We start from the raw sequence: 26,127 nt of genomic DNA, 5'->3' as shown, positions 1-26,127 counted from the left end.
GCCCTGTGTTACATCACACTGTGGTGATATAGGTTTTTGATCTGCCCTATCTTACATCACACTGTGGTGATATAGGTTTTTGATCTGCCCTGTGTTACATCACACTGTGGTGATATGGTTTTTGATCTGCCCTGTCTTACGTCACACTGTGGTGATATAGGTTTTTGATCTGCCCTGTGTTACATCACACTGTGGTGATATGGGTTTTTGATCTGCCCTGTCTTACGTCACACTGTGGTGATATGGGTTTTTGATCTGCCCTGTGTTACATCTCACTGTGGTGATATGGGTTTTTGATCTGCCCTGTCTTACGTCACACTGTGGTGATATAGGTTTTTGATCTGCCCTGTGTTACATCACACTGTGGTGATATAGGTTTTTAATCTGCCCTGTATTACATCACACTGTGGTGATATAGGTTTTTGATCTGCCCTGTGTTACATCACACTGTGGTGATATAGGTTTTTGATCTGCCCTGTGTTACATCACACTGTGGTGATATGGGTTTTTGATCTGCCCTGTGTTACATCACACTGTGGTGATATAGGTTTTTGATCTGCCCTGTCTTACGTCACACTGTGGTGATATGGGTTTTTAATCTGCCCTGTATTACATCACACTGTGGTGATATTGGTTTTTGATCTGCCCTGTCTTACATCACACTGTGGTGACATGGGTTTTTGATCTACCCTGTGTTACATCACACTGTGGTGATATGGGTTTTTGATCTGCCCTGTCTTACATCACACAGTGGTGATATGGGTTTTTGATCTACCCTGTGTTACATCACACTGTGGTGATATGGGTTTTTGATCTACCCTGTGTTACATCACACTGTGCTGATATGGGTTTTTGATCTGTTGTGTGTTACATCACACTGTGGTGATATGGGTTTTTGATCTGCCCTGTCTTACATCACACTGTGGTGATATGGGTTTTTGATCTGCCCTGTGTTACATCACACTGTGGTGATATGGGTTTTTGATCTACCCTGTGTTACATCACACTGTGGTGATATAGGTTTTTGATCTGCCCTGTGTTACATCACACTGTGGTGATATGGGTTTTTGATCTGCCCTGTCTTACATCACACTGTGATTATATGGGTTTTTGATCTGCCCTGTATTACATCACACTGTGGTGATATAGGTTTTTGATCTGCCGTCTTACATCACACTGTGATTATATGGGTTTTTGATCTGCCCTGTCTTACGTCACACTGTGGTGATAGTGGTTTTTGATCTGCCCTGTCTTACGTCACACTGTGGTGATATGTGTTTTTGATCTGTTGTGTGTTACATCACACTGTGGTGATATGGGTTTTTGATCTGTTCTGTCTTGCGTCACACTGTGGTGATATGGGTTATAATCTGCCCTGTCTTACATCACACTGTGGTGATATGGTTTTTTGATCTGTCCTGTCTTACATCACACTGTGATGATATGGGTTTTTGATCTGCTCTGTCTTATGTCACGCTGTGATGATATGGGTTTTTGATCTGTCCTGTCTTACATCACACTGTGGTGATGCACAATTTATGCATGTGATAATAAATAACAACACAAATTTCAATTTAGAAAGGATATATAATTTTATTTTTTAATAAGACAATAAAAATGAAAAATGTAGGTAATATTAAATTGGTCATTGTGCTGCATTCTGTTCAATATGGGACTCAAAACATCATACACATTGCGTGTAAATTAAATTGCTTACATGAAATTCTAAGACATGCTGTATGATAACTACTGCCCTTCAACAACATTGCATTAAAAGCTATTATTCATTCATATATAATCTACATTTGGTTGGGTTTTTCACTGCTAAAAAAACATACTATTCAGTACAAGATCGTTTTGAACAGTACATTTTATACAACTGATTTCTACATCTCTTCAGATAAATATGAATACACATATTTAATAATAACACAGAACACAGATCTTGTTGTTAGAGATATTGAATAATCCTACAGTGGATATTAAACCTGTGTTGTTTCCCTGGGACTCAAAGCAAAGCCTTTTGTTTAGGGTGTCTATAAAGCATATACATTGTAATTGTGTTTGTCTAATATTGCTTGTTGTGTTTTTCAGTTTTTCTGTGATATGGTGTATGAAACATTAACGAACTCCAAATGACTGCAGATTGGACGACAACTAAAAGGACTAAAGTACTTGTTGGTTCTTTCATTGTAAGCGTCTTCTTGTTTTTCCTTGCCGGAAAGCTCTTCTATATGCATCATGTGAACTGCCCACCCCATCCTGCGGTCAGCGTAGATCGAACGCTAGCTGTAGCTGATGATAAAGACTTTGGCCGAGTAATGGGAATTGGAATGCGTAGACACTTACCGAGTGCCCTTATCATCGGTGTTCAGAAAAGTGGTACTGGTGCATTGTTGAAGATGTTAAACATGCATCCAGACATACAAATCTCCCAAAAAGAAGTGCATTTCTTTGATCAGGATGAGAACTACTCGCGTGGTGCTGAATGGTACAGACGACAGATGCCGCTTTCCTATCCTTCGCAAATAACCATTGAAAAAACACCCGGCTACTGTGACTCTGAAATCGCACCTGAACGAATTGCTTTTATGAAACCAGACATGAAAATTTTAGTTATTGTTCGTGAACCAACAACGCGGGCAATATCTCAGTACGTGCACATCCTGTTGAATATGCAAGAACGCAATATACCATATGATTCGTTTGAGAAATATGCGGTGCCCGAGGGATACGTGGACACAAATTACAAATGTATTAAACGGAGTATGTACATTAATTTTTTACAGCGATGGTTAGCAATTTTCCCTCGTGATCAGATACACATTGTTGATGGCGATAAATTGATCACAAATCCTGCGTATGAGCTCAAGAAAGTTGAAACATTTCTGGGATTGAAACAACTCATAACCGAGGACAACTTTTATTTTAACAAGACGCGTGGGTTTTACTGCATGATCAATGGGCCAACTCGATCCTGCTTGCAGAAATCAAAAGGTAGAAAACATCCCGATGTGGACCCAATGGTAATTGATGTACTTCATGATTTTTTCCGCCCATTCAACAAGAGATTTCAGGAAGTGTTCAATTTAAAATTTGATTGGCCGTGATTATACTTTAAATCGCTATTCCATGCCACACTGCCAGCGACAGTGATATTTTTATTTGTTGTAATGATATTTTTGTGTCCAACCCTCAACAGATTTATGCATTTGCCATTTTTGACTCCCGTGTGCGAAGCACAAAAGGGAGTCTTTGCAGTTACCCTGTCTGTATGTCTGTATGTATGTATGTATGTATGTATGTATGTATGTATGTATGTATGTATGTCACTTTTTTTGTTCCACTGTTATCTCAAGAACCACTAATTAAATTTTGGTGAAACTTGGTACATAGATGCTCTGGGATAATGCGCAGAGTTGATTAGGTTTTGGTAAAAATCTATGAATATTAATTACCTAATTTGCATGATAATTAGCTGATTTTTAGCTGTTCCAAGACTGTTCCACTAATATCTGAAGAACCACTCATTGGATTTTGATGAAATTTGGCACATGGATGCTTTGAACTAGTGTGCAGATTTGATTAGTTTTGGGTAAAAATCTATGAATATTAATTACCTAATTTGCATGATAATTAACTGATTTTAAGCTGTTCTATGATTGTTCCACTGATTTTTGAAAAACCACTCATTGGATTTCAATGAAACTTGGCACATGGATGCTCTGAACTAATGCGCAGATTTGATTAGTTTTGGGTGAAAATCTGTTAATATTATTAATTACCTAATTTACATAATGATTAATCAATTTTCGGCTTTTCCACTGATATCTCAAGTACTAATCATAACATTTCAATAAAACTTGGGACACTGCACATACCTGATAGTTTTTAGGGTAATATCAGTACATATTAATTACCTAATTTGCATAATTAATTAATTTTCAGCTTTTGATATTTCGAGTAGTAATCATCACATTTCAATGAAATTTGGTACATAGACATCATAGGACACTGCACAGACCTGATAGTTTTAGGCTAATATCAGTATATATTAATTAGCTAATTTGCATAATTAATTAATTTTCAGCTTTTGATATCTCAAGTACTAATCATCACATTTCAATGAGACTTGCGACATAGATATTGTAGGACTATGCAGAGACCTGATTAAATTTGGGATAAATAATTGTGCCTATTAATTACCTAATTTGCATAACTAGTTAATTTTTTGCTGTTGCACTGATGTCTAAAAACCACTCATTGGATTTCAATGAAACTTTTAAAGAGTACCCATCACATTTCAATGAACCTAAGACTATGCACCATATTAGTTTTTGGTAAATATTTATGCTTCTTAATCATCTAATTAACATAATTAATTAATACTGATATCTCAAGTATTGATCATCACATTTGAATAAAACTTGGTAAATAAATGCTCTAGGACAATAGACAGTCTGATTAATTTTGGGTTAAAATCTGTTCATATTAATTCTCTAATTAGTATAATAATTAATATTTTTTTGGTTCTATTAAATCACATTTCAATGAAACTTGGTACATTGTGCAAACCTTATTAGTTTTACACTTAAATCTGTTCATATTAGTTACCTTATTTGCATAATTAGTTTTCAGCTATTCCATCAATATCTCAAGTATTAGTAATTTTGATTTATTTTTACTGTGTCTCCAAAACTCTCAGCACACGGGAGTTCTTTCTAAGCTTTCTTTGATTTTTAAATTCTATAACAACCAATATAAACTAGTCTAATAATTTCTAAGTTTATTTTTGAATTAGTGCTAACTGCTGTGAAAATGTCAAATTACAAAATTGCATAAGTGTTCAGTCCATGAGTCAAGCCAATTTTTGTTTTGGCTGAAACAGTACCAACTCGTATTCGCCAGCCATGTTTTATAAATGTGGTCATCTTTATACATGTAAATCAAAAATATAGGTAAATATTGATTGAATTAGTTGTCAGATTGCATCAAACTTAGAATAATTCTGCACATAAATTTATATATGGAGTGTGTATAATATTTGAAATATCACAATTCAAATTGAAACTCAACATTTGACCCCCCGCCCCTCTTCCCCCTCCCAATAGCTATCAAATTAAAATACCATGCATGACTAGTACTCACTTTGGGTTGAGTTATACGGCTCATGGACTAAATTGCACACTAATTTTTCACCTATTCAGAGCTATTTGCTTAGCTACTGGTTGGTTGGTGTCCTCAAACATAAATGTATAGTTGTCACCACTTGGTGGCGTTATAGCATGTCACCACATTCTTTTTTTGCGAATGAATTGGCTTGTGATGCTATTTGCCTATCCATGTCAGACAGCCAATTTTCTCTAAATTCAATTTTAATTATGAACCAAAGTGAGTGAATAAGATGTTGCTCATATTATTTTGAGGAGGTATTTTTAATTTCCACTACTATCAAAGGTGCAAGTACATTAGAACTGACATAGAATATTAGTAGATTCTATTGTCTTTGAGAGATTTGTTTTTGCCTTGACAATAGGCTGCTAACAGATAGTAGAAAATAAATGCAACTATTGTAACACAATTTTACTATGCCTAGTCATACTTACCTGACAAAAATTTAATATTTAGAGTATGAAATAAACTCAGGGGCAAACTATATCCCCATGGGTTGCCAGTTTATAGGAACCTATGGGGTCCTAATTTCTAACTATGGTCACACCCAGACTGAGCTCATTCGATACACTAACTAACTAACCAGGTAAGGTAAATATGACTTTGCTATATGTAAGATTTCAAATTATTACACTGAATTTGTGTAACTACTTATATTAAGTAAAAATATATCAAAGTTTTTGAATCATGATTAAACAATATATACACGGATATAAATTATATATAGGCATTGTATGCTACATTATATAATCATTATTATATATTTTGTAGTATAAACATAGATATTAATTCTCAGGTTTTTATTTGCAAAGTTACTTTATTATGTATAAAATTATATATTGCATTTATCGCTTGACAAATATACATTTTTGTATTTGTATTTAAACAAGACTGCCTGTCACATTTCGTAGCTATAGTATGTGTTAGTTTTTAATGTTTTTTTTTTACTTGTATGGCTAACTATTTGTTTGATCTGCCTGACAATTTTATACATTGAATATGTTTAAAAGTAGAGTCATTTGTATCCAAAGTCTGAAGTTAAGATGATTTTTGCATTAATGGTCAAAAAAGTCAAGATATCTGTGTATACTTGTACACTGCATAGTACTTTGTTCATGCAACCTGTGCTTTTCACATTTCAAGTTAGAATCACAAATTTAGGACATTCATGCCTGGATTTATTACTATTACTGTAAAATGTGTATTAGAAACTGTGGCTTCTATTATAAATGGTACTATTAAAATGGTACAATGCAGCCAAGGGAATCTGGCTTCTATTAGAGTCTCTACACATATGAGAAATGATGATTTTTGGGGTCTCAATTGTTCCAAAAAAATTGGGTGTGGCTTTTATTAAGAATGCTGCTTCTAATACAGATTTTACGGTACTTCTTCCATTCCTTGTATTCAGGTCATTATTTATTGCTCCCCCCTCTTCACTCTCTTGTCACATATTTACTTGGCACATTTTAACTGCAGCAGTTGATATTTCAAAGTACTACAAGCAGTGCAAGTATAAGGTGGTGGTACAACGTTAAATGAACATTAACAATGTGATTAATGGGTGCCACAAATGTTTTTGATCTTTTTACCACCAAACATTTTCACCCAATTTTGTCGACACTTTTTCCCCTATATTCTCCAATATTCCTGGAAATAAACCCTCATTCTTGAGCCAACAGACAAAATTTGTGTCACTTTTCAGTTTTTACTCAAGAAAACTGGGTTATTTTTCTCCAAATCTTCTGAAGGAATGTGCAGACTATAAACTGAACTATTTTGTGAATTTGTGATGAATATAGGGAACTGGTGGTGAACAGGATAAATGCATGAATCTTAATGACAGGTTTGTGAATGCCATACTACATGTATAGCCCCCTGAATCGTGTTATGTGCGTCTTAGTTCAAAGTTATATATACACTTAGTGCAAATGGCCGTTGATCTCTCATCGAGAATGAGAGTCCATTCACTTCTGTCATTGCTTCTATTCTTACCCTGAATTAAGTATCCTTGGCAATTAACACAGTGGACACTGATTTATCACTATTTAAAAGTTTTCTGTTTGTTTCGAGAAGTTAGCAGCCATTTTGCACTAAGAGCTATTACAACTCTTGAATAGTATATGCAAATACATTAATTATAAGTCAACATATAATGACAAAATAGCGTCTTCCCTCTATTTTGGAAATACTTTAGCAAGTGTGAACATTCCACTTCTGTAATTATAATTTTTTTTTGAAGTTTTTAATGTAATTCAACAATTGTACATAAATTGAATCTCCATATTCTATGCATCAATGAATACATAGGTTGTAATATTGCAATAACTAATTACCCTACAGTGATAATATCTGTATTTGATGTCTGTATTATTATAAAATCCCATGTTTTTAAAGTATTATTATCGGATAGGTTTTGTCTTTGTCATATGAATCAGATGTATGTGCCATATACAAACGGATGCAGTATTTACAGGATAACCAGGTCAGAAATTGATTTCTGTAGATTTGGTTGATATTGTGTTTTCAAGGTCTTAAGATGTAATCATCTTCAATCTCATGAGTGACTTTCCAACATTACAATTTAAACACAATCTTTTTAATCAATTTTTTTTTTGTGAAGTACAATGTATAAATTACCTCATTGGCCTGAATAATGGATAATGGAATAAAACATCAGGTACCACACAAGCGGGTGTTAAATTCAAACAGTTTGGGGTTTATTATTCTAGTTCATCATCTTGATGGTTTTTCATCCTGAACAACTGGTTTTGCAACGTCTGCCTGCACAGTGTTGTTTCATTCGGACATTCCTCCCTCTACAACCCTGTGCAAGGGCGGTAGACAAAAATGTTAGATCAGTTACACAGTGGAAATTTTATTGCATACATGTATAAGAAAGACTATGATTTAAGGGGGAAGTCGAGCCAAACAACACAATGAACCCCCAAGAAAAAGCTTCACAAATGTAGGAGAATGCAATTTAAATTTTTTTAGCTCCGCTGTCGACTTTGTCGAGCGGAGCTTATCATATGAGTGATTGTCCGTCGTCGTCCGTCGTCGTTGTCCGTGTCAATGTTTTACTTTTTCGACTTCTTCTTGAAAACTACAAGCCTAAATGCTTTGATACTTGGTGTATATGTACCTTGGGTAGACCTCTCTTAGGTTTGTTCATTTCATGTTGATATCTTTAATTCTCTAATTTTGGTAAATATTTTTGTCATTTTTGGTAAAAACTGATATTTTCGACTTCCTGTTAAAAACCGCAAGTGCAATTGCTTTGATATTACATCTATAGGTACTACATGTGGACCTCTCTCAGATTTGTTAATTTTGTAATGATATCTTTAATTCTTTAATTTTGGTGAATATTTTTGTCATTTTTGGTAAAAACTGATATTTTCGACTTCTTGTTAAAAACGGCAAGTCCAATTGCTTTGATACTACATATATAGGTACTACATGTGGACCTCTCTCAGATTTGTTCATTTCGTGATGATATCTTCAATTCTCTAATTTTGGTGAATATTTTTGTAATTTTTGGTAAAAAGTGATATTTTCGACTTCTTGTTAAAAACCAAAAGTTCAATTGCTTTGATATTACATATATAGATACTACATGTAGACCTTTCTCAGATTTGTTCATTTTGTGATGATATCTTCAGTTCTCTAATTTTGGTGAATATTTTTGTCATTTTTGGTAAAAACTGATATTTTCGACTTCTTGTTAAAAACCGCAAGTGCAATTGCTTTGATTATTACATATATAGGTACTACATGTGGACCTCTCTCAGATTTGTTCATTTTGTAATGATATCTTTAATTCTTTAATTTTGGTGAATATTTTTGTCATTTTTGGTAAAAACAGATATTTTCGACTTCTTGTTAAAAACCGCAAGTGCAATTGCTTTGATATTACATATATAGGTACTACATGTGGACCTCTCTCAGATTTGTTCATTTCGTGATGATATCTTCAATTCTCTAATTTTGGTGAATATTTTTGTCATTTTTGGTAAAAACTGATATTTTCGACTTCTTGTTAAAAACCGCAAGTGCAATTGCTTTGATATTACATATATAGGTACTACATGTGGACCTCTCTCAGATTTGTTCATTTTGTAATGATATCTTTAATTCTCTAATTTTGGTGAATATTTTTGTCATTTTTGGTAAAAACTGATATTTTCGACTTCTTGTTAAAAACCGCAAGTGCAAATGCTTTGATATTACATATATAGGTACTACATGTGGACCTCTCTCAGATTTGTTCATTTTGTAATGATATCTTTAATTCTCTAATTTTGGTGAATATTTTTGTCATTTTTTGGTGAAAAGTGATATTTTCGACTTCTTGTTGAAAACTGTAAGTCCGATTGCTTTGATATTACATATATAGATACTACATGTGGACCTCTCTCAGATTTGTTCGTTTTGTGATGATATCTTCAATTCTCTAATTAATTTATTTTGGTGAATATTTTTGTAATTTTTGGTAAAAAGTGATATTTTCGACTTCTTGTTAAAAACCGCAAGTGCAAATGCTTTGATATTACATATATAGGTACTACATGTGGACCTCTCTCAGATTTGTTCATTTTGTAATGATATCTTTAATTCTCTAATTTTGGTGAATATTTTTGTCATTTTTGGTAAAAACTGATATTTTCGACTTCTTGTTAAAAACCGCAAGTGCAAATGCTTTGATATTACATATATAGGTACTACATGTGGACCTTTCTCAGATTTGTTCATTTTGTAATGATATCTTTAATTCTCTAATTTTGGTGAATATTTTTGTCATTTTTTGGTGAAAAGTGATATTTTCGACTTCTTGTTGAAAACCGCAAGTCCAATTGCTTTGATACTACATATATAGGTACTACATGTGGACCTCTCTCAGATTTGTTCATTTCGTGATGATATCTTCAATTCTCTAATTTTGGTGAATATTTTTGTAATTTTTGGTAAAAAGTGATATTTTCGACTTCTTGTTAAAAACCAAAAGTTCAATTGCTTTGATATTACATATATAGATACTACATGTAGACCTTTCTCAGATTTGTTCATTTTGTGATGATATCTTCAGTTCTCTAATTTTGGTGAATATTTTTGTCATTTTTGGTAAAAACTGATATTTTCGACTTCTTGTTAAAAACCGCAAGTGCAATTGCTTTGATTATTACATATATAGGTACTACATGTGGACCTCTCTCAGATTTGTTCATTTCGTGATGATATCTTCAATTCTCTAATTTTGGTGAATATTTTTGTCATTTTTGGTAAAAACTGATATTTTCGACTTCTTGTTAAAAACCGCAAGTGCAATTGCTTTGATATTACATATATAGGTACTACATGTGGACCTCTCTCAGATTTGTTCGTTTTGTAATGATATCTTTAATTCTCTAATTTTGGTGAATATTTTTGTCATTTTTTGGTGAAAAGTGATATTTTCGACTTCTTGTTGAAAACTGTAAGTCCGATTGCTTTGATATTACATATATAGATACTACATGTGGACCTCTCTCAGATTTGTTCGTTTTGTGATGATATCTTCAATTCTCTAATTAATTTATTTTGGTGAATATTTTTGTAATTTTTGGTAAAAAATGATATTTTCGACTTCTTGTTAAAAACTGTAAGTCCGATTGCTTTGATACTATTCATATTGTTCATTTTCTAATGATGTCTTCAGTTCTTTAATTGAAATGTGCATTGCTAACAGCGGAGCTATCTCAGCCGATAGGCTGCTTGTTTATATCGCTATTCATTCTCTAGATATTCAACTTTTCATCAGTATTATGTAGTCAGCCATCAGCCATCAAGCAAAAGATTATGGATAAAGTATGACATCATAGAGTCTGTTGTCAGAAATTGAGAAAATGATTTCATCTATAACTTCAAAAGTTGAACTTCAAATTGACTGAAAGTTTTGAACTTGGTAGCATAAATGTACTGGTGCCAAACATGCTTACAAAATAGTTAACATTTCCTTGTATTTTATATGATTTACCTATGTGAGTAGGTTATATAGGTGATATATTACCTGTTGACCACAAAATGGGACAAAAAAGTGTCATTCTATATTTCACAATGAAAATAACGAATTTTATTTGTTAACGTTTTTGGCATTATCTTCACTTTATGTGTATTTGTAACATTCTAATTTCCATTACTATAATCATATACATGAGTAATATGCACAACGAAAAATTGAACATTCCTCGCTGTTTCTGTGCAAATGAAAGTTGGTGACCAAAGATTCGTGGATATTGAGTCAATTTGTGGACATATCGGCTCTGAGGCTTGTGCCATTTTACCAGCATATCACAGCATCACTGGCTGTGATACCACCACCTTTCCATTTGGAATTGGGAAATTAAAGCCATGCAAAAAGATGAACAAATTGAATTGTTACAGCCTGCTGAACAACATTGGTTCCACTTTAGTCTCAGTAAAATAATTATCACAAGCCAAGGAATTCTTTCGAACTGTAATGTACGCATGCAAAACAGATGAATATTATGTTGACACAAGAGTTCGGATGTATGAAAAACAGAAAGTCAAGTCAAGTTCAGGAATAATCCCAGATGAGAATAGTGCAATCCAACATTTAAAGCGAAGTTGCTTCCAGGCATATATTTGGCATCAGTGCACAGAGCAGATGATCAATTATCTACCACCCAATGAAACATGGGGATGGAAAGAAGAAGAAGACAGCATAGTTCTGGTATGGTACACATGTAACCAATTTCCACCTTGTGACAGCCAGCCTACATGTATTTGGCAATGATTTCCATCATTTATGATTTCATCTTCCAATCATCCATCGTGACGAGAGAAAGTGGTTTAACTTCAGGCCATTGCAATGGTTGGTCCACCCTGTCTGGAATAGCTGCAGTGCTGCAGCAAACTGACTCCACCAGTGCCTGTTTCGTAACTATATGTGACTGACATTCTGCACTATATCTGCCTACTTGAAGCATATGTAACCATTCAACAAGTTGGCCCACTTATCAGGTTCTTCTAGAGTTGTCTTCTGTGCTATACAAGATAGGTCGTTAACATTTGTTTGGACTATGCATGTACTGTAGGTTTTTGTGTTATTACCTTGCCCGTACCATCAAAGATGGAAGGGAAAGGTATATTAAGGGAAAAATTTTGTCCGGCGTTGTCGTCGTTGTTGTTGTCGTCGTTAATAATTGTTATTGTGTGCATAATAACTTTACTAATTCTATTCCAAACTTTATCAAACTTGGTCACCTTATTCATCAGTATAAAGTCTTCCCTGAGTTTGAACAACAGATGTCCTGTATGAAAATATCATGCAAAAATTGAGAAAATCTGATAAAATATTTTGACTGTTTCTACTTGACTGATCACTGGTGATACACATCAAAGGTCACTGATCTCAGTGGAAATATGCATTGTTGTATGTGTTCAATGAAGCAAATGATTTATCTTGTAATAATATCCTTGGTAATGTATCTCAGAATCCCATACTGGGTTTCAAAACCAACTCATGGAGAGATTGCACAGTCTGATACACATTTGCAAATCTACCAATAAAATCTTTACAGAAAACAAGATGTCAGAAAATCAATATAAGCACTGCTATGAACTGGGTTGCCAAACTTTGATCAAGATCTGAAGCTAATAGAAAATCTGTTTAGTCAAAAGTTATCAAATCAAAAATAATACATAAAAATTACATTAAAAGCAAAACATTTCATCCACATTTTAAAAAGAAAATTATTCTAAAATATATGTATTCTGTATTTGACAAACAGTTCATTCGACAAATGAAAACTCACAGGAATACGTTTCAGCTATTAGAACAGAATGATAGAGTTTTTATAATACTAGTTTAAAAATGCACTTCAGAGATTGCAGTGTTTGAAGATGTAGTTTCTCAGGAGGCAACAGTACTGTTGACTTCTCCTTCCACTGGACACCAACTATTTAAGTTGATTTGCATACAAAGCAGAGCTTGCAACATGATAGCTATTCATAAAGGGTGTTTTTTTACTTTTCATATAATACAGTAGTCACACAATGAGGCAGTTCATATTTGTCTCGGTGAATCATTCATTTTTGACAGACACCTGTACAAAATACTTGAACTAAAGCCAGCTAAATTTTCTGTTATCTTGCATGTTTTATGAATCTATTCACATCTAAATGCAGCACTTTTTTTTGCAATGAGACATTTGTTTTTATTCTAAAATATCTCAATTACTTTCAATAAAGCTGGAAATTATGTTCCTTAAAATAATTAAACAAATAAGGCACCAATGTTTTTGTAAGATATTTACACCTTTTAAGGACACTGTTGATTCCCCACTGTTTGTTCAACCCCAAAACTTGTTTGTATTTAAAATTAATTATGACAATGCATATTTATATTGAAACAAACTATGATAAAGGAAATTATATTATATAACAAAGGGCAAGGTCACCAGAGTTCAACTATGTTTTGGAAAGTGCTAGTAGCTATCTGTGCATACAATTTTGCTCTTTTGCACAATTTTGGATTATTATCTGTGATAACTAAGAATTAGTTTCAATACAGGTAATCATGGAGACGAGATATTGAAACCCCTTTCTTCCATCTTGTGGATTCTTTATTTTAGTCTGGAAACATTGACTGCTACAGTTTCACTATCCTCAATATTCATGTGCATAACAGTGCACACTACTGTGGTTTAAGTTTTTTAAGTCTGTGTGTCCGATCTTTCATACTGTATTCTACTTTATACTTCCAGACTGTATAACCAGAAAAGAATGATACAAGGCAAACAATGTAGTAGGCTCATGAGGAGTTCATCATTGTGTGATAACACTGTACATTCAATATCTTTTTAACCTCATGTCCTGTGCTTAAAATATTTATATATATATATATATCATTTGTTTCAACTCCTCTAGGCTGACGTTTTGTTTGGATGGTGTCGTTTCACCTGTTTAATGAGAATCTGGTTGGTTCATTTCTACCAGTAGTCTCTAACTGCATGAACCCTGAAGGAATCAATTGCCTTGGTGAATACTGGGCTTGGCCAGAGCATCGTGTTTATGCTGTTCATATTTCATCCTAGAAACAGTTCCAACATCGATCTGTTTAAGTTTTGATTTTCAATCTTGCTAATGATCGCATCCACAGACTCTTTGTCATGGCATTGCCGAAATGCATAGATACCACAATCACCTGCTTCTGGGTCTTATTATTAACAACGCTCTGGTATGTTGATCGGATAATGACTAGTGATGTTGATAAGATAAACACTATAATAATGTTGATAAGGTGAACACTATAGTATATTGATAGTGTTGAATGTAATTAATATATTTAAAGTTCATGAAAAATTTCAAAATTATAGAACAGGAATTATCTGTTCTCCAATTCTTGAAATCTTTATTTTATCATTCATCAGACACCTGGTTTGCAAGTTGACACATCAGGAAAACACTACCATGGACATCATCCAATACAGCTTCGGATATGCAATTAATTATATATAATGCAGAGAAAACAAAATGTGTTAAGTCAGGTTGAAATCAATACTTATTCACTCAAGTTAATAGTGTTTTCTTCTTACGTAATTACAATTGTGCATCAATTAAAACATCTAAATAGTTCATATATATTACTGTACATCAACAAACATAAATGGTATAATAGAGCGTACCTAGATCGCATTAATACACTGCATACATGGAAGTAGATGGAATTGTATAGTATTACTTACTACTGCTTTCACAAAAGTTGATGAGGGCGAATATCATTCTCAAATGTTACACAGTAATCTGGAAAGTTATGTTCAATTCAGGGTGAAAACTACACTTGCCTACTCAAGTTCATGTGAACCACAGCCGTCCGCTGGTGTTTAATTGCACTGTGTGCACACTAGTTTTACCTTCAAGAACAGAGTTTCAGAATCATTTAACGCCCTCAACAAAAGGATTGCGCACTGCTGTCTCTTGGTGGCGCTATGACCATATGTATGCATATGATAAAGTACATGGTATTTGCATCTCGCTATCAATGATATAGGCATCCAATAAAACAAGAAAATACGATGGGTTCGTAAATGTTATAAAAGAGATCGCTTTTTCATAACTGTTAACAATCTCAATGTTTTTAAATAAATGTCTGACATAAATGATCGCTTGTTTTACCAATACTGCATTAATTCGCTAGGATTTCCTAGGTCACGGTACAACAATCTGCTTACACGTCAACCACTAATACTCTTTCTCCTTAAATGTTCTTCTCGTATGTTTTTGTCATATTTTCATACAATTATTTTTTTTCAAAATACAATCATGTCTGCCATTTCAGCTATTGCTTTATCGCCAGTCTAACTTTCCCACCGATATTTTTGTCACAATTTTATTCATATCGCCAACTTTAATCTTGAGATAAATGAGACGTTTAGGTTTTAGTGTATGATCAATGGTCCGACTCGAACGTGTTTGTAAAAACCGGGGGTAGAAAACATCCTGACGTGCCCCCGATGGTAAATGACGTACTTCATGACTTTACCCTCCTCCTAATATTTCGGGAAGTGTTCAATCTTAATTTCAACTTTGATTTGCCGTGAAAATACTTTAAGCTACTATGGCATAATACACTGCCAGTGATAATTGTATCTGTTGCTATGATATCTTTGTGTGTTTTGACTGTAACTGAATTATGCATTTGCGATTTTGTCCCAAAAAATCATTATTAATTCCAATACTTATGTTAGATCCTATAAATTAAATTACATTAAAGTGCCTGTGAAATGGCTGCTATTTTCACGCCTAAAATTATCAATTGATACATGAATATTATTAATTTTTATGTTTCTAAGCATGAATTATTTTTTAAGTGAAAAAATGTGTTTTAAACTCAGTCTACGGCAACTTTATTTTTGTGTATTTTAAAACGAGGCTCCTTATTAGCTTCTCATTTGCATACAGAAATTCCCCTTGTGACGTCAGAAGGGGAAGTCGCATGGCAGCTTGCATTGCCGATACGTGTAAATAAGGCAAATTTCTTGTGCAGTTTTCTCGTCTTTGACTATATTGTCACTTATGTACTTGTTCGTCGAGGAAGAATGGACCATAAAGAACACATAGTATCAATAGTTGTTGCATGGGGTTGAGTTAGATGCGAAATATGTTCGTTCTGATGTAGCTGGTCACCGTGATCCTCACTGACACCGGCGCACCTTTGTACACTGTCTTGGACAAAATAGAATTTGACGTCGGAATTATCTCGTTATTTAGCAGGTTACTAAGCACGTCACTACATTGTTTTATTCCATCGATAGTCTGAGTAAAACTTTCAAAATTAAAATAAAAGAGAACATATTTTGACATTCTAAACATTAGACTATGGTGATCACTATAAAATAATTTAAAAAACGACAAATCACAGTTACTAAATAAATGACAGCCGCGTGGAAATAAATTGACATTTTGTTGAAATAGGTGAACGCGTCGGGTCACGGCGAGGGCAAGTGCGTTAAAAGCGGCGTTTAATTGGATAACAACAATAATCGAGATCGACACACATACAGATAAACTCAGAGTGGATTCGAGTTATCGTGATCCCTGGCGTGATTGTCATAATTATAATATCATATTAAAACTTTATTTGGTGGAAACACATTGACCAAGCCCGGATTCTTATTTCATAAATTATTACGCAGATAAAGCTGCAAGCATGGAGGTAAAAAAGAACAGAGGTGTGAATTCGACATTCAACACCAATCACCAAACAATTCAGAAACTTTTAGCCTTCGAAAATGAAAACAGTTAGCAGTGTGTAAAGGCTGTGTAATTTCCTGTTTGTCCGACGCTTCGTTTTCGTGTCACTGTCAAAATTATTGATACGTTTACTTAACAGGGACTAAATGGTCTCTATAAAACGATAACCAGGATCGCAAAAAAAGTCAACTGATTTTAAACACTTGCCGGACGTCTCTCTCTCTTCTGAAATCCGCCTCGGTGATCATGGGCAGATCCGGAATCTATTTCTTGCAAAAGTGTTGCGCCAGGTTTACATTGTCGACGTTTCTTTTTAAACCTAGTCGTTTTTTTTTATGGACGAGGACAGTTTTTCCCCCCAAAATAGAATCTAAGTTTAAGTGATGTCGCACCTTCGGATCGATTAGAAACGTGTGAATACATACGCTATGGCTATACGTTTCACTGCAACTGCCCACAACACAACATCTAAAAACTCTCTCTCAAAAAAAATAAATAAATAGACAAAAAACAAGAAAAAACGCCGACCGAAAAATGTATATCGTTTAAAAGTATACTGAACGACCAGTGTTATTACGGCTCAGGGGTATGACTTCCTCTCACATTTTGTCATTTGGTGGCGCACTTTCGGCGAGAGTCGGAAATCCGGAAACAGTCGACCGTTTCACGATAGGTGGGCGTCCGTACAACACGAGAAATATCCCAAATTTACTTGGATAAGAGTAATCATTTTCAGCAAAAAAAAAATCAATAACTACCCTTTTCAGTGGAACACAGATCTAAAATGGGAAACGTGAGGGTGGGCATTGCACAGGCACTTTAAACTTATGCAGCAATTATAATATCCCATATTATATAATGTGAGCATCATTTCTCTGGTAGATAAGAATAAAATGCCCCGTGTGGTAATTCAATGGACAGCAAAACTCATGAAAAAGAAAATTTGACCATACAAAAATTGGTTGGCATTGCATTGCATAAGTACAGCATAGACATAGACAGTCTGTAATAGTGGCGACGTTGATCAAGGAAAATAATCTCAACTATAGAGGGCCAAAATCGCATTGGGAAAGATCATTTATGGACAAAAGGTCTGATATTTGGAAACGTCTAATTAGGGAAGAAATCATTTTTCAGTCTTGTGTGCATCTCCTTACCTCAGGGCATGTTAAACAGCCCTGGATTTTTATCGCAACATGTGGTGGATGTATGTATATATTTTATATGTCTCAAGAACCACTGGTCAGATTTGGTACATAAGTGCTCTGGGACAACGCTCAGACCTGACCAGTTTGGGTACAAATCTGTGCATGTTAATTACCTAACTTGTACAATAATCTTTGGATTTTCTACTCATAACTCAAATACTAATCACCACATTTCGAAGGACACTTGGTACATAGATGGTTGAAGACAGTGCATGTACGTGATCAGTCAAAATCAAACAAAGTCATATCAATTACCTAATTTTCATAATAATTCTCTTCTTTTCTGCCACTATCTCAGGTACTAATCATCATTTTAATGAAACTGTGATAATACCTAAATTAATTTATTTAAAAAAACTAATCACCATATCCTGGGACAGGGGGCCTGGGGACAATGTGCATACCTGATTAGTTTTGGGTTTAAATCCGGGTATAATAATTGTCTAATTTGCATAATAATAAAATGAACTGACTTTATTACCCAGTAATTTCAGATATCTCAAAAAATGTTTGTAATATTTAATTCAGTACTGTGCATCACATTGTATCCATGTTGTGCATCTCAAATATCAGACCAACATTAGTCGCAAAGCTTCTTGTTTGAAAGGCCAGTCTGAATTTTTGAATCACTACAAATATGCCTTCAAGAATCTCAGCACATGGGAGTTCATTCCAGGCTGTTTTTATAACTACATAACAGTAAATGTAATGCCTATTTTCTGGTGACATACAATACAAATCCAAATCATGCATTTGAACAATACATATAAATGTGCAATTCTAGTTTATTGCTTCTGCGTGGCTACAGCTAAACTACACCATCCATCCCCCCGGGGGTGCCATAATTCCAATAAATATAATGCCTGCCTGCAGGATTGCAGGACCTTACAATCTCGGTATTCCGATCTTCCAGGGATAATCTATTCAATTTATTGGTCGAATTTTTTTACTGTATAATGGTTTCGGATTTACAGAAGAAATAAAAGAGACAAATTATTCACCTTTATTGGACCTCGTGTCCGTCAATCTGGGAAGCTTCAGTAGATTTAACTCTTATGTTAAAAATAGAAGGCCCTACTCGCATCAATACATGCCAGCATGTTGCCTACCTAATAATCTTCTTATGCGCTAGCTAGATAAGCAATATGAATATTCATATTTCTGTTCTCCTACCTTCCATGACTTAAAATAGTAAACATCGGCCATTGTTGTTTTTGTACTGGTTACAAAAATGGTTGATAAATTATCAGCAGAACAAATTGTGGAGTTCAAAAAAGCTTTCGCCTTCTTTGATAAAGATGGCAATGGAAGTATTACAGCAGATGAAGTAAGCTCAGTTATGGTGTCCCTGGGTTTGGATCCTTCAACAGTGGACCTCCGGAAGTGTATTGATGAGGTGGATGGGGATGGCAGCGGTGGGATCGACATGGATGAGTTTATCGAAATGATGGCTACCACCTTGTTAGGAAGTGACAGTGACACTAGTAGTGATACTAGTTGCACTGAGGATGACGAAGATGAAGAAGAAGATGACAAAGATGAAGTTACCATGGAAAAAAAATGTGTAGAAGCAGAAGTGAAAGGTGGAGATGACGTGGCAGAGAACACAGCCAAAACGGTGAAGAAAAAAGAGGAAACAGTAGAAGAGACGAAAGAGCAGGAGGAAGAGCCAGAAAATCCTGTGACAATATTAGTTAGTGAGGAAGAACCCTCGTTGTTTGATGCCTTTCGTACATTCGACAAGGATGGTGATGGTTTTGTCAGCGCTGATGAAATTCGTCAGGTTACAGCAGAGCTTGGCGACAAGTTTACTGATAAAGAAGTGGAAGATATGATTCGCGATGCCGACGCTGATGGTGATGGCCAAATCGACTATGAGGAGTTTGCAAGAATGATGGAAGGCAAATAACATTCCCTGAGAATTCAATTATTATACTCGTGACAGTAAATCTGACTTGATCGTTATTGAATCTGTGGTGCTTGGTAGAGAATTATTCCAGACTACACTTTCATTACTAAATATCATAATTGGCACATGCAGGCTCATTGTGCGATTTTTCTTGTAACATCGTCAGCTCCTGAATAGTCTTCCAGGTGATGTGGGCAAATTTCCCCGGGCATAGTTCTTCTGTTCTGGACACATAGTGAACACAATGCCATTTCTATCCATCCAACTCACTGCCTTTTCCTACAATGTGTTCAATCCTTTGGTGTGGCGTAGAATCAAATAACACACGTACATCGCGAGATATGTGTACCAATTGAGCCTGAAAACATGAGTCTGTGTGTCCATTCACTATACGTATATATTGATGACAGTAGGTCATGACAAAAAACGAAAACAACTGGCTTTCGATCAACGATTTTCCATGACCAAGAATACATTAAAAGATAAAAAGAACAATATTCTCGATCAAGTGTACACACTTCTTCTTTTACATTACGTTGCTTTAGATGAATATAATAATGAAAAATGACTAGTATGCATTTAATGGTGCTGGGATAACACGTTATAGTTTGTTATATTTCACTATTAAATTGTTTCAGGTAAGATACCGTTGATAAGTAATTATGTGTATACTAATCAATGGCATTGGACCGGAAACACTTGATCATACACATATTGTGGCCTCCCAAACTTGATATTGTTGATCCGCAATGCCATTTAACCATTTTTATGTTTTTACAACATATACAATTTGAAGGTTTCCTGTACATGTGATAGTCTACCTTATTACATGTTCAAAAACTAGCAGACACGTTCGCATTTGATTCATTATGTACACAATCAACAGCTCATGTTTTTATAAATATTTATGCCATGTGACTAAAACTTGTTCATGATTTCACGCTATTCAAAATTAAATATTTATCTGTCAAGCATCACTAGAGGTGTATGTTGTTATCCCACCATTAGCTAAGAAGATGAATTGGGTGTAATTGTTTAGTTAACCTTTTAATCAATTTATACAAAATTAGTAAACCAATGATAGGAGGGATTTTCGTTTTATGTAGGAACTGTAATGTTTTTGGTAAAAAGTCGCTGACGAAAAAAATGTCAAAATTTTTGTGTATTTTGTTACTTGATTGTCATTTAATAAACTACAGGACAGCAAATATTTTGAATAGTTACTTAGAACAACGATCACCAAATATTATCTATTATACATATCATACGTCAGGTCTTAGCAGTGTTTATTTATTCACTACTTGAACAGTATGTCCAATTTTAAAGTTGGACAAAAAATAAAATTGCATTCAGCATAAATACAATAGCAACAAAAAACTAAAAAAAGGTAAATCAGCAATGAAATATCAGACAAAGGCTTCAAGAAATATTTTCGTTTTATCGACTTTGTTGAAAGCTCGCATGAATACAATTGATTGAACATCAATGTAGTTTTGTTTTAGCTCTGCAAAACATGCATGTACAGATTACTATATCTAGCAACTAATTATAGAATACATATGCAAATATCATCACATTTCTAAATTGCAAATATCTAGATTTCCTAGCAACTAATTAAGCAAAACATGCAAATATCACTGAAATTTGTAAAAAAAAATCATCATGCACAAACACTACGCAATTCATTTCTGCTAATTATGCACAATTATAACGACAATTTTGTCATCAAAGAAAGTTTAGAAATAAAATAGGTCCATCCTAGGGTATCTATGTACCAATTTTCATTGATTTCGAATGATTAGTACTTGAAATATCAGAGAAAGAGCCAAACAAATACTAATAATGCGAATAAGGTAATTAATATGCGCAGATATTAATCCAAAACTTATTAGGTATTGCCCTGGAGCATCTATGTACCAAGTTTTATTGAAACGGAATGGGAGTTCTTTAGATATTAATGTATACAGCTATATACAGCTACAGCTATATACAGCTACAAACTAACTGCTTATCATGCAAATTAGGTAATTAATATGCATGAATTTAACCCCACACTGCGCATTAGCTCAAAGCATCTATGCATCAAGTATCATAAAAAAACATATCGTTCTTGAGATATCAGTGGAACAGGCGGACACGGACACACACATACACACACACTAACGGCAAAGGCTATCAATATGTGCTTCGCATACGGGAGTCAAAAACTAAGCATGCAAAACCTGCAAAAACATTATGCATATTTCATTCTGCTTTTCTGGAAATTATTTTTAACAACTAGTTACGTAAACCATATGCAAGTATCGCCGTGGTTTGTAAATATAAATAACTATGCACAATGTGCAAATACAAGGAGATTTCAAATAACTAATCATATAAATACTGCTATGACATTTTCTAGCAACTAATTATGCAAACCATGTGCAAACATCACGGAAATAATTAGCAAATTGTTATGCAAGTATCCTTGTTTTGCGAATATAACTGAAAATGTAGACTTTATTTTTGTTGGTGTTATTTTAAATAATGAAATATGGGAGTGTATAATTGGTGAAAGTCAGGTTACCACAAAATAAACAAGAGAGTTGTGACCTTTCTAAAGGTTCATTAATATTAATGAGCATTTCAATAACGCCACGCATGAACAACCTCTCGATGGTATCTTTCGTCGCTGTGTTGCAATGCTATCATTACAAATTTCAAAGAGTAATGTGGAATGCACGCGTGCGGATTTTTAGTTTCGGCGAGGTTTCTGTCAAGACGAATCTAATTTCAATTTTGACGAGTTAACGCTGATTGATGGAATAGTAATGAACCTGTCAATAATTGCATTACGCACTGAAACCCGAACAATGACGATCATCACCGGTGTCAAAAGAGTCACAAGTCCCTTGTTTATTTCGCCATTTAGTAAAACACTCCCATGATATTTTATTGAAAAAAGCACCAACAAAACAAACGCTGAACTGAAAATGTTAACTTATAATCATGTTTTATGACATATCAGAGTATTTTGCAACTAATTATGCAAAACACATGGTATAACTGACAATTCTAGCTAATGTCTGACAATTATGCATTGTCACCACAAAATCTTTAAGCTAATTATACAAATAAAAACACGCAAACATCACTACGAGATAGCAAACAGAGGACGTACCTTTACCCTATATTCTTAAATTGAGAGTTGCAATATTGCACGTTATCCATTTTCTTTTTAAATATCTTTTCCTCTGAAAAATTACAATTGCAATTGAACATCCATGACAAATCACTAATATATCACCATATAGAACATTGTCAATTTTGTTCATGAAAGACACTCTATATAGACAATGAATCATTTCAAACCTTGAGGTCACTTGTTTTAGTAAAACGCAAACCATTTAATTATCTGAAGGGTGGAACTACTGTGCAAATTAGGTTGTCCCTCTTCACCTAGTTTTGAGATGCATTTATTTGATATAACAAGAATTACATACAACTGGGTATGTATCTATTTAGAAGCGATGCTAGACCTGAACGGTTTTTGGTGGGAAATCTAAATCTTAATCTGAAAATCTGTTAGTTGAATAACTGTTGTCGGTTTGGGTCATCAAGCCCCCGGCGAGTGCAATAATTTGCATATGACAAAACGTGTATTTGATTGCATTGTGAAGGGCACACAATGGGAGTTGTTACAGTGCAGTTCATCTGTGTAGGTATCTGTATTTATGGATATGTGTGTCTGTTTCACCAATATCTCAAGAATCAATCATTAGATTTCAATGATACTTTGTGATAATGTACAAATATGATAAGATAAGATTCGTATATGTTTTGTTTGATTTGAACCTCAATTGCGACAGTAATAAACGTCATGTTTCATATTCATGTTAAAAACCCATGAAATGACGGCGGAAACCTCTTGCCAGTTATTTAAATTTTAGACTGATGTCGACAACCTTAGAACAAATAGTTACCTGAAAAAATAATTTGAATTTCTTCACAACCTGAATGATGTATCCTTCGTCTGCATATTTTTATTTGAAAGGTGTTCATCTGCATATTTTCAATTGAACATTTCATATCTTCTTCATATCTCATTAATCATGGACTAGAAAAATTTTCTCTGGAGCTGTTTGAATCGCTCTAAGATAATTCGCTGTTTGCGGCGAATGCCAGTCTGTGATTTTTAAATTAAACTCATTTGAAGAGGAATGTTTTCATTAACACGCCGTTTCGGGCGAATACGATTAGGTTCAGCCATTGCTGCGAACAATGTTCCTTCAATGAAGCCTTCTAATTTATTGTATCAATATAGTGATGACGCGAATATCGGAACTGCGAATAATGCACTACTTCAGGTGTTCACAAATCCGCCAACATGTCCGGCGAAGACATCATTTAAGAGTACGTTTGGTATGACGTCACTAGGCATTATATTATGTGAACAATGAAGCGCTCGACTCACACACACACACACAAATAAGTAAACAAAACAGAAAATATCGACGTGTGTATTTAAAAATTGTGGTATTGAAATAGTTTTGCAATGGCTTCTGGAACGCAATATTTTTTTTCTGATTCATAACAAATCACTGAACATCCCCAGCCAAGACATGCATTTTGTGGGGTAAGGCTAAATGAAGAATCAAGAATCAGCGATTCACGAGTTGTGCAATGACAATTTTTAATTGCTATTTTATTTGCAAGAAATAGCGTTTGTTGTTTTTCAAAAATTAAAAATTATAATGTCCAAAAAATGTCATTCATGCATGCTACCCTCAACTCTCACACTTAATGATTTACGTTGGTTTAATTCGAATCTAAAACTGTCAATCACAAAATGTTTTCCTTCACGGAATGCTCAGAGCAGAAGGCAAGACGTGACGCGCGCAGTCACCTGGCAACGGTGTCGCTGGGTGTATGTGATAGAGGGAAGTTGTGCAACCAAAGTTGCCGAGTTCGCAGTTTTTTGCCGATAAAAAAATAACTAAGGCAAAAACTCACATTTTTGTAATAAAGACATTATTCTCTACTAATAATCCGCCCAAAACAGGAACATTTCTACTAATTCTTGTGTTTTTTCGACGATTTTGAAAAACCTGCGATTAGACAGCGAAAGTAGAACATTCCGGACGGGTGAAACGAAGAGCCAAATACAACGCATACAAATGTGGTCAACCAATTGCTGGACACGATACATTCTATTTGTACGCGTTGTATTTGGCTCGATCAAGCAAAATGTTCAATATGTTCATGAAAAATGCGGGTTATTTCTGTATTTTAACTATTTATAAAAAAAAATCAAAACGATTATATAAAAAATACGTAATATTTAAAATAATGACGAGGTGCTAAATAATGTTTGCGAACGAGAAGTCTGGTACGCGGTGTGTCCGAAAATGGAATGTGCTGTGTCATACCCTGTCTCAATCTCCCGGGCAGAGTTCTATTTCTACGAATAAATCTCTGCCACCACGCGATCTTATGCAATTCATCGGTGGCGGCGCTGATAAATATTGTTTACAACTCTCATGTGCTTACCGCTTTTCTCATCAATATCCTCGAGGGCGGAGCTACATCACAAGACGTTCCACGTTGCTAAGACGCGCACCACTGTACCGCGTATTTCTAAGGGCTCTGTGCGCGCTTCTAGGGAACGCGGAACGCCGAGCGAAGAGCCGGTGAAAATTTGAGAAAACAACAGGAACTCAACTTTGAAGTAATCCTGAACAATCAAATGCGTTACACATGCAGGGGGTAATTTTGTTACACTGTTCAGGGGAGTCGCAATAACCATCCCGAAGTACCGTTTTCTGAGAGTTTTCGGCCTTTGTTTTCACCGTGATGGTTGCCATGCGGTGAAAATGCCCGGATGTCCGCCCGAGAATATCCAGTACGTGTCAAATCGGTGAAGAAATTAAATATAGATATAATAGCGCAGTATCTTGTTTGTGTGTATATTTACTACGAATATTATTTCTTGAATCTTCCAAAGCAGAATGTATCACTGATCCAACACTTTTGTCTACCGCCCTTGCACTTTGTAATTGACAGTTTTTGATTGGAATTAAACCAACGTAAATCATTAAGTAT

General features: G+C 34.6%; 1 protein-coding gene and 1 pseudogene across 1 annotated transcript; both read left to right on the top strand.

Moving 5' to 3' along the window:
- The first annotated feature begins 2,312 nt into the window (after window positions 1-2,312).
- Window positions 2,313-3,471, top strand: LOC100378386 (heparan sulfate glucosamine 3-O-sulfotransferase 5-like). The gene has a single exon (XM_002738825.3). The coding sequence runs from the start codon at window positions 2,322-2,324 to the stop codon at window positions 3,108-3,110; it is 789 nt and encodes a 262-aa protein (XP_002738871.2). The 5' UTR covers window positions 2,313-2,321; the 3' UTR covers window positions 3,111-3,471.
- A 15,840-nt stretch (window positions 3,472-19,311) lies between these two features.
- LOC100378535 (uncharacterized) lies at window positions 19,312-21,254 on the top strand (annotated as a pseudogene).
- Window positions 21,255-26,127: the final 4,873 nt, after the last annotated feature.

Source organism: Saccoglossus kowalevskii, chromosome 14, assembly GCF_978046115.1.
Source record: "Saccoglossus kowalevskii chromosome 14, keSacKowa6.1, whole genome shotgun sequence".
Classification (NCBI taxonomy): domain Eukaryota; kingdom Metazoa; phylum Hemichordata; class Enteropneusta; family Harrimaniidae; genus Saccoglossus; species Saccoglossus kowalevskii.
This window is presented reverse-complemented; position numbering and strand designations above follow the sequence as displayed.

Bases quoted from the DNA above. Each gene is read 5' to 3' on its own strand.
- LOC100378386 (XM_002738825.3), top strand. From the start codon at position 2,322: ATGGGAATTGGAATGCGTAGACACTTACCGAGTGCCCTTATCATCGGT.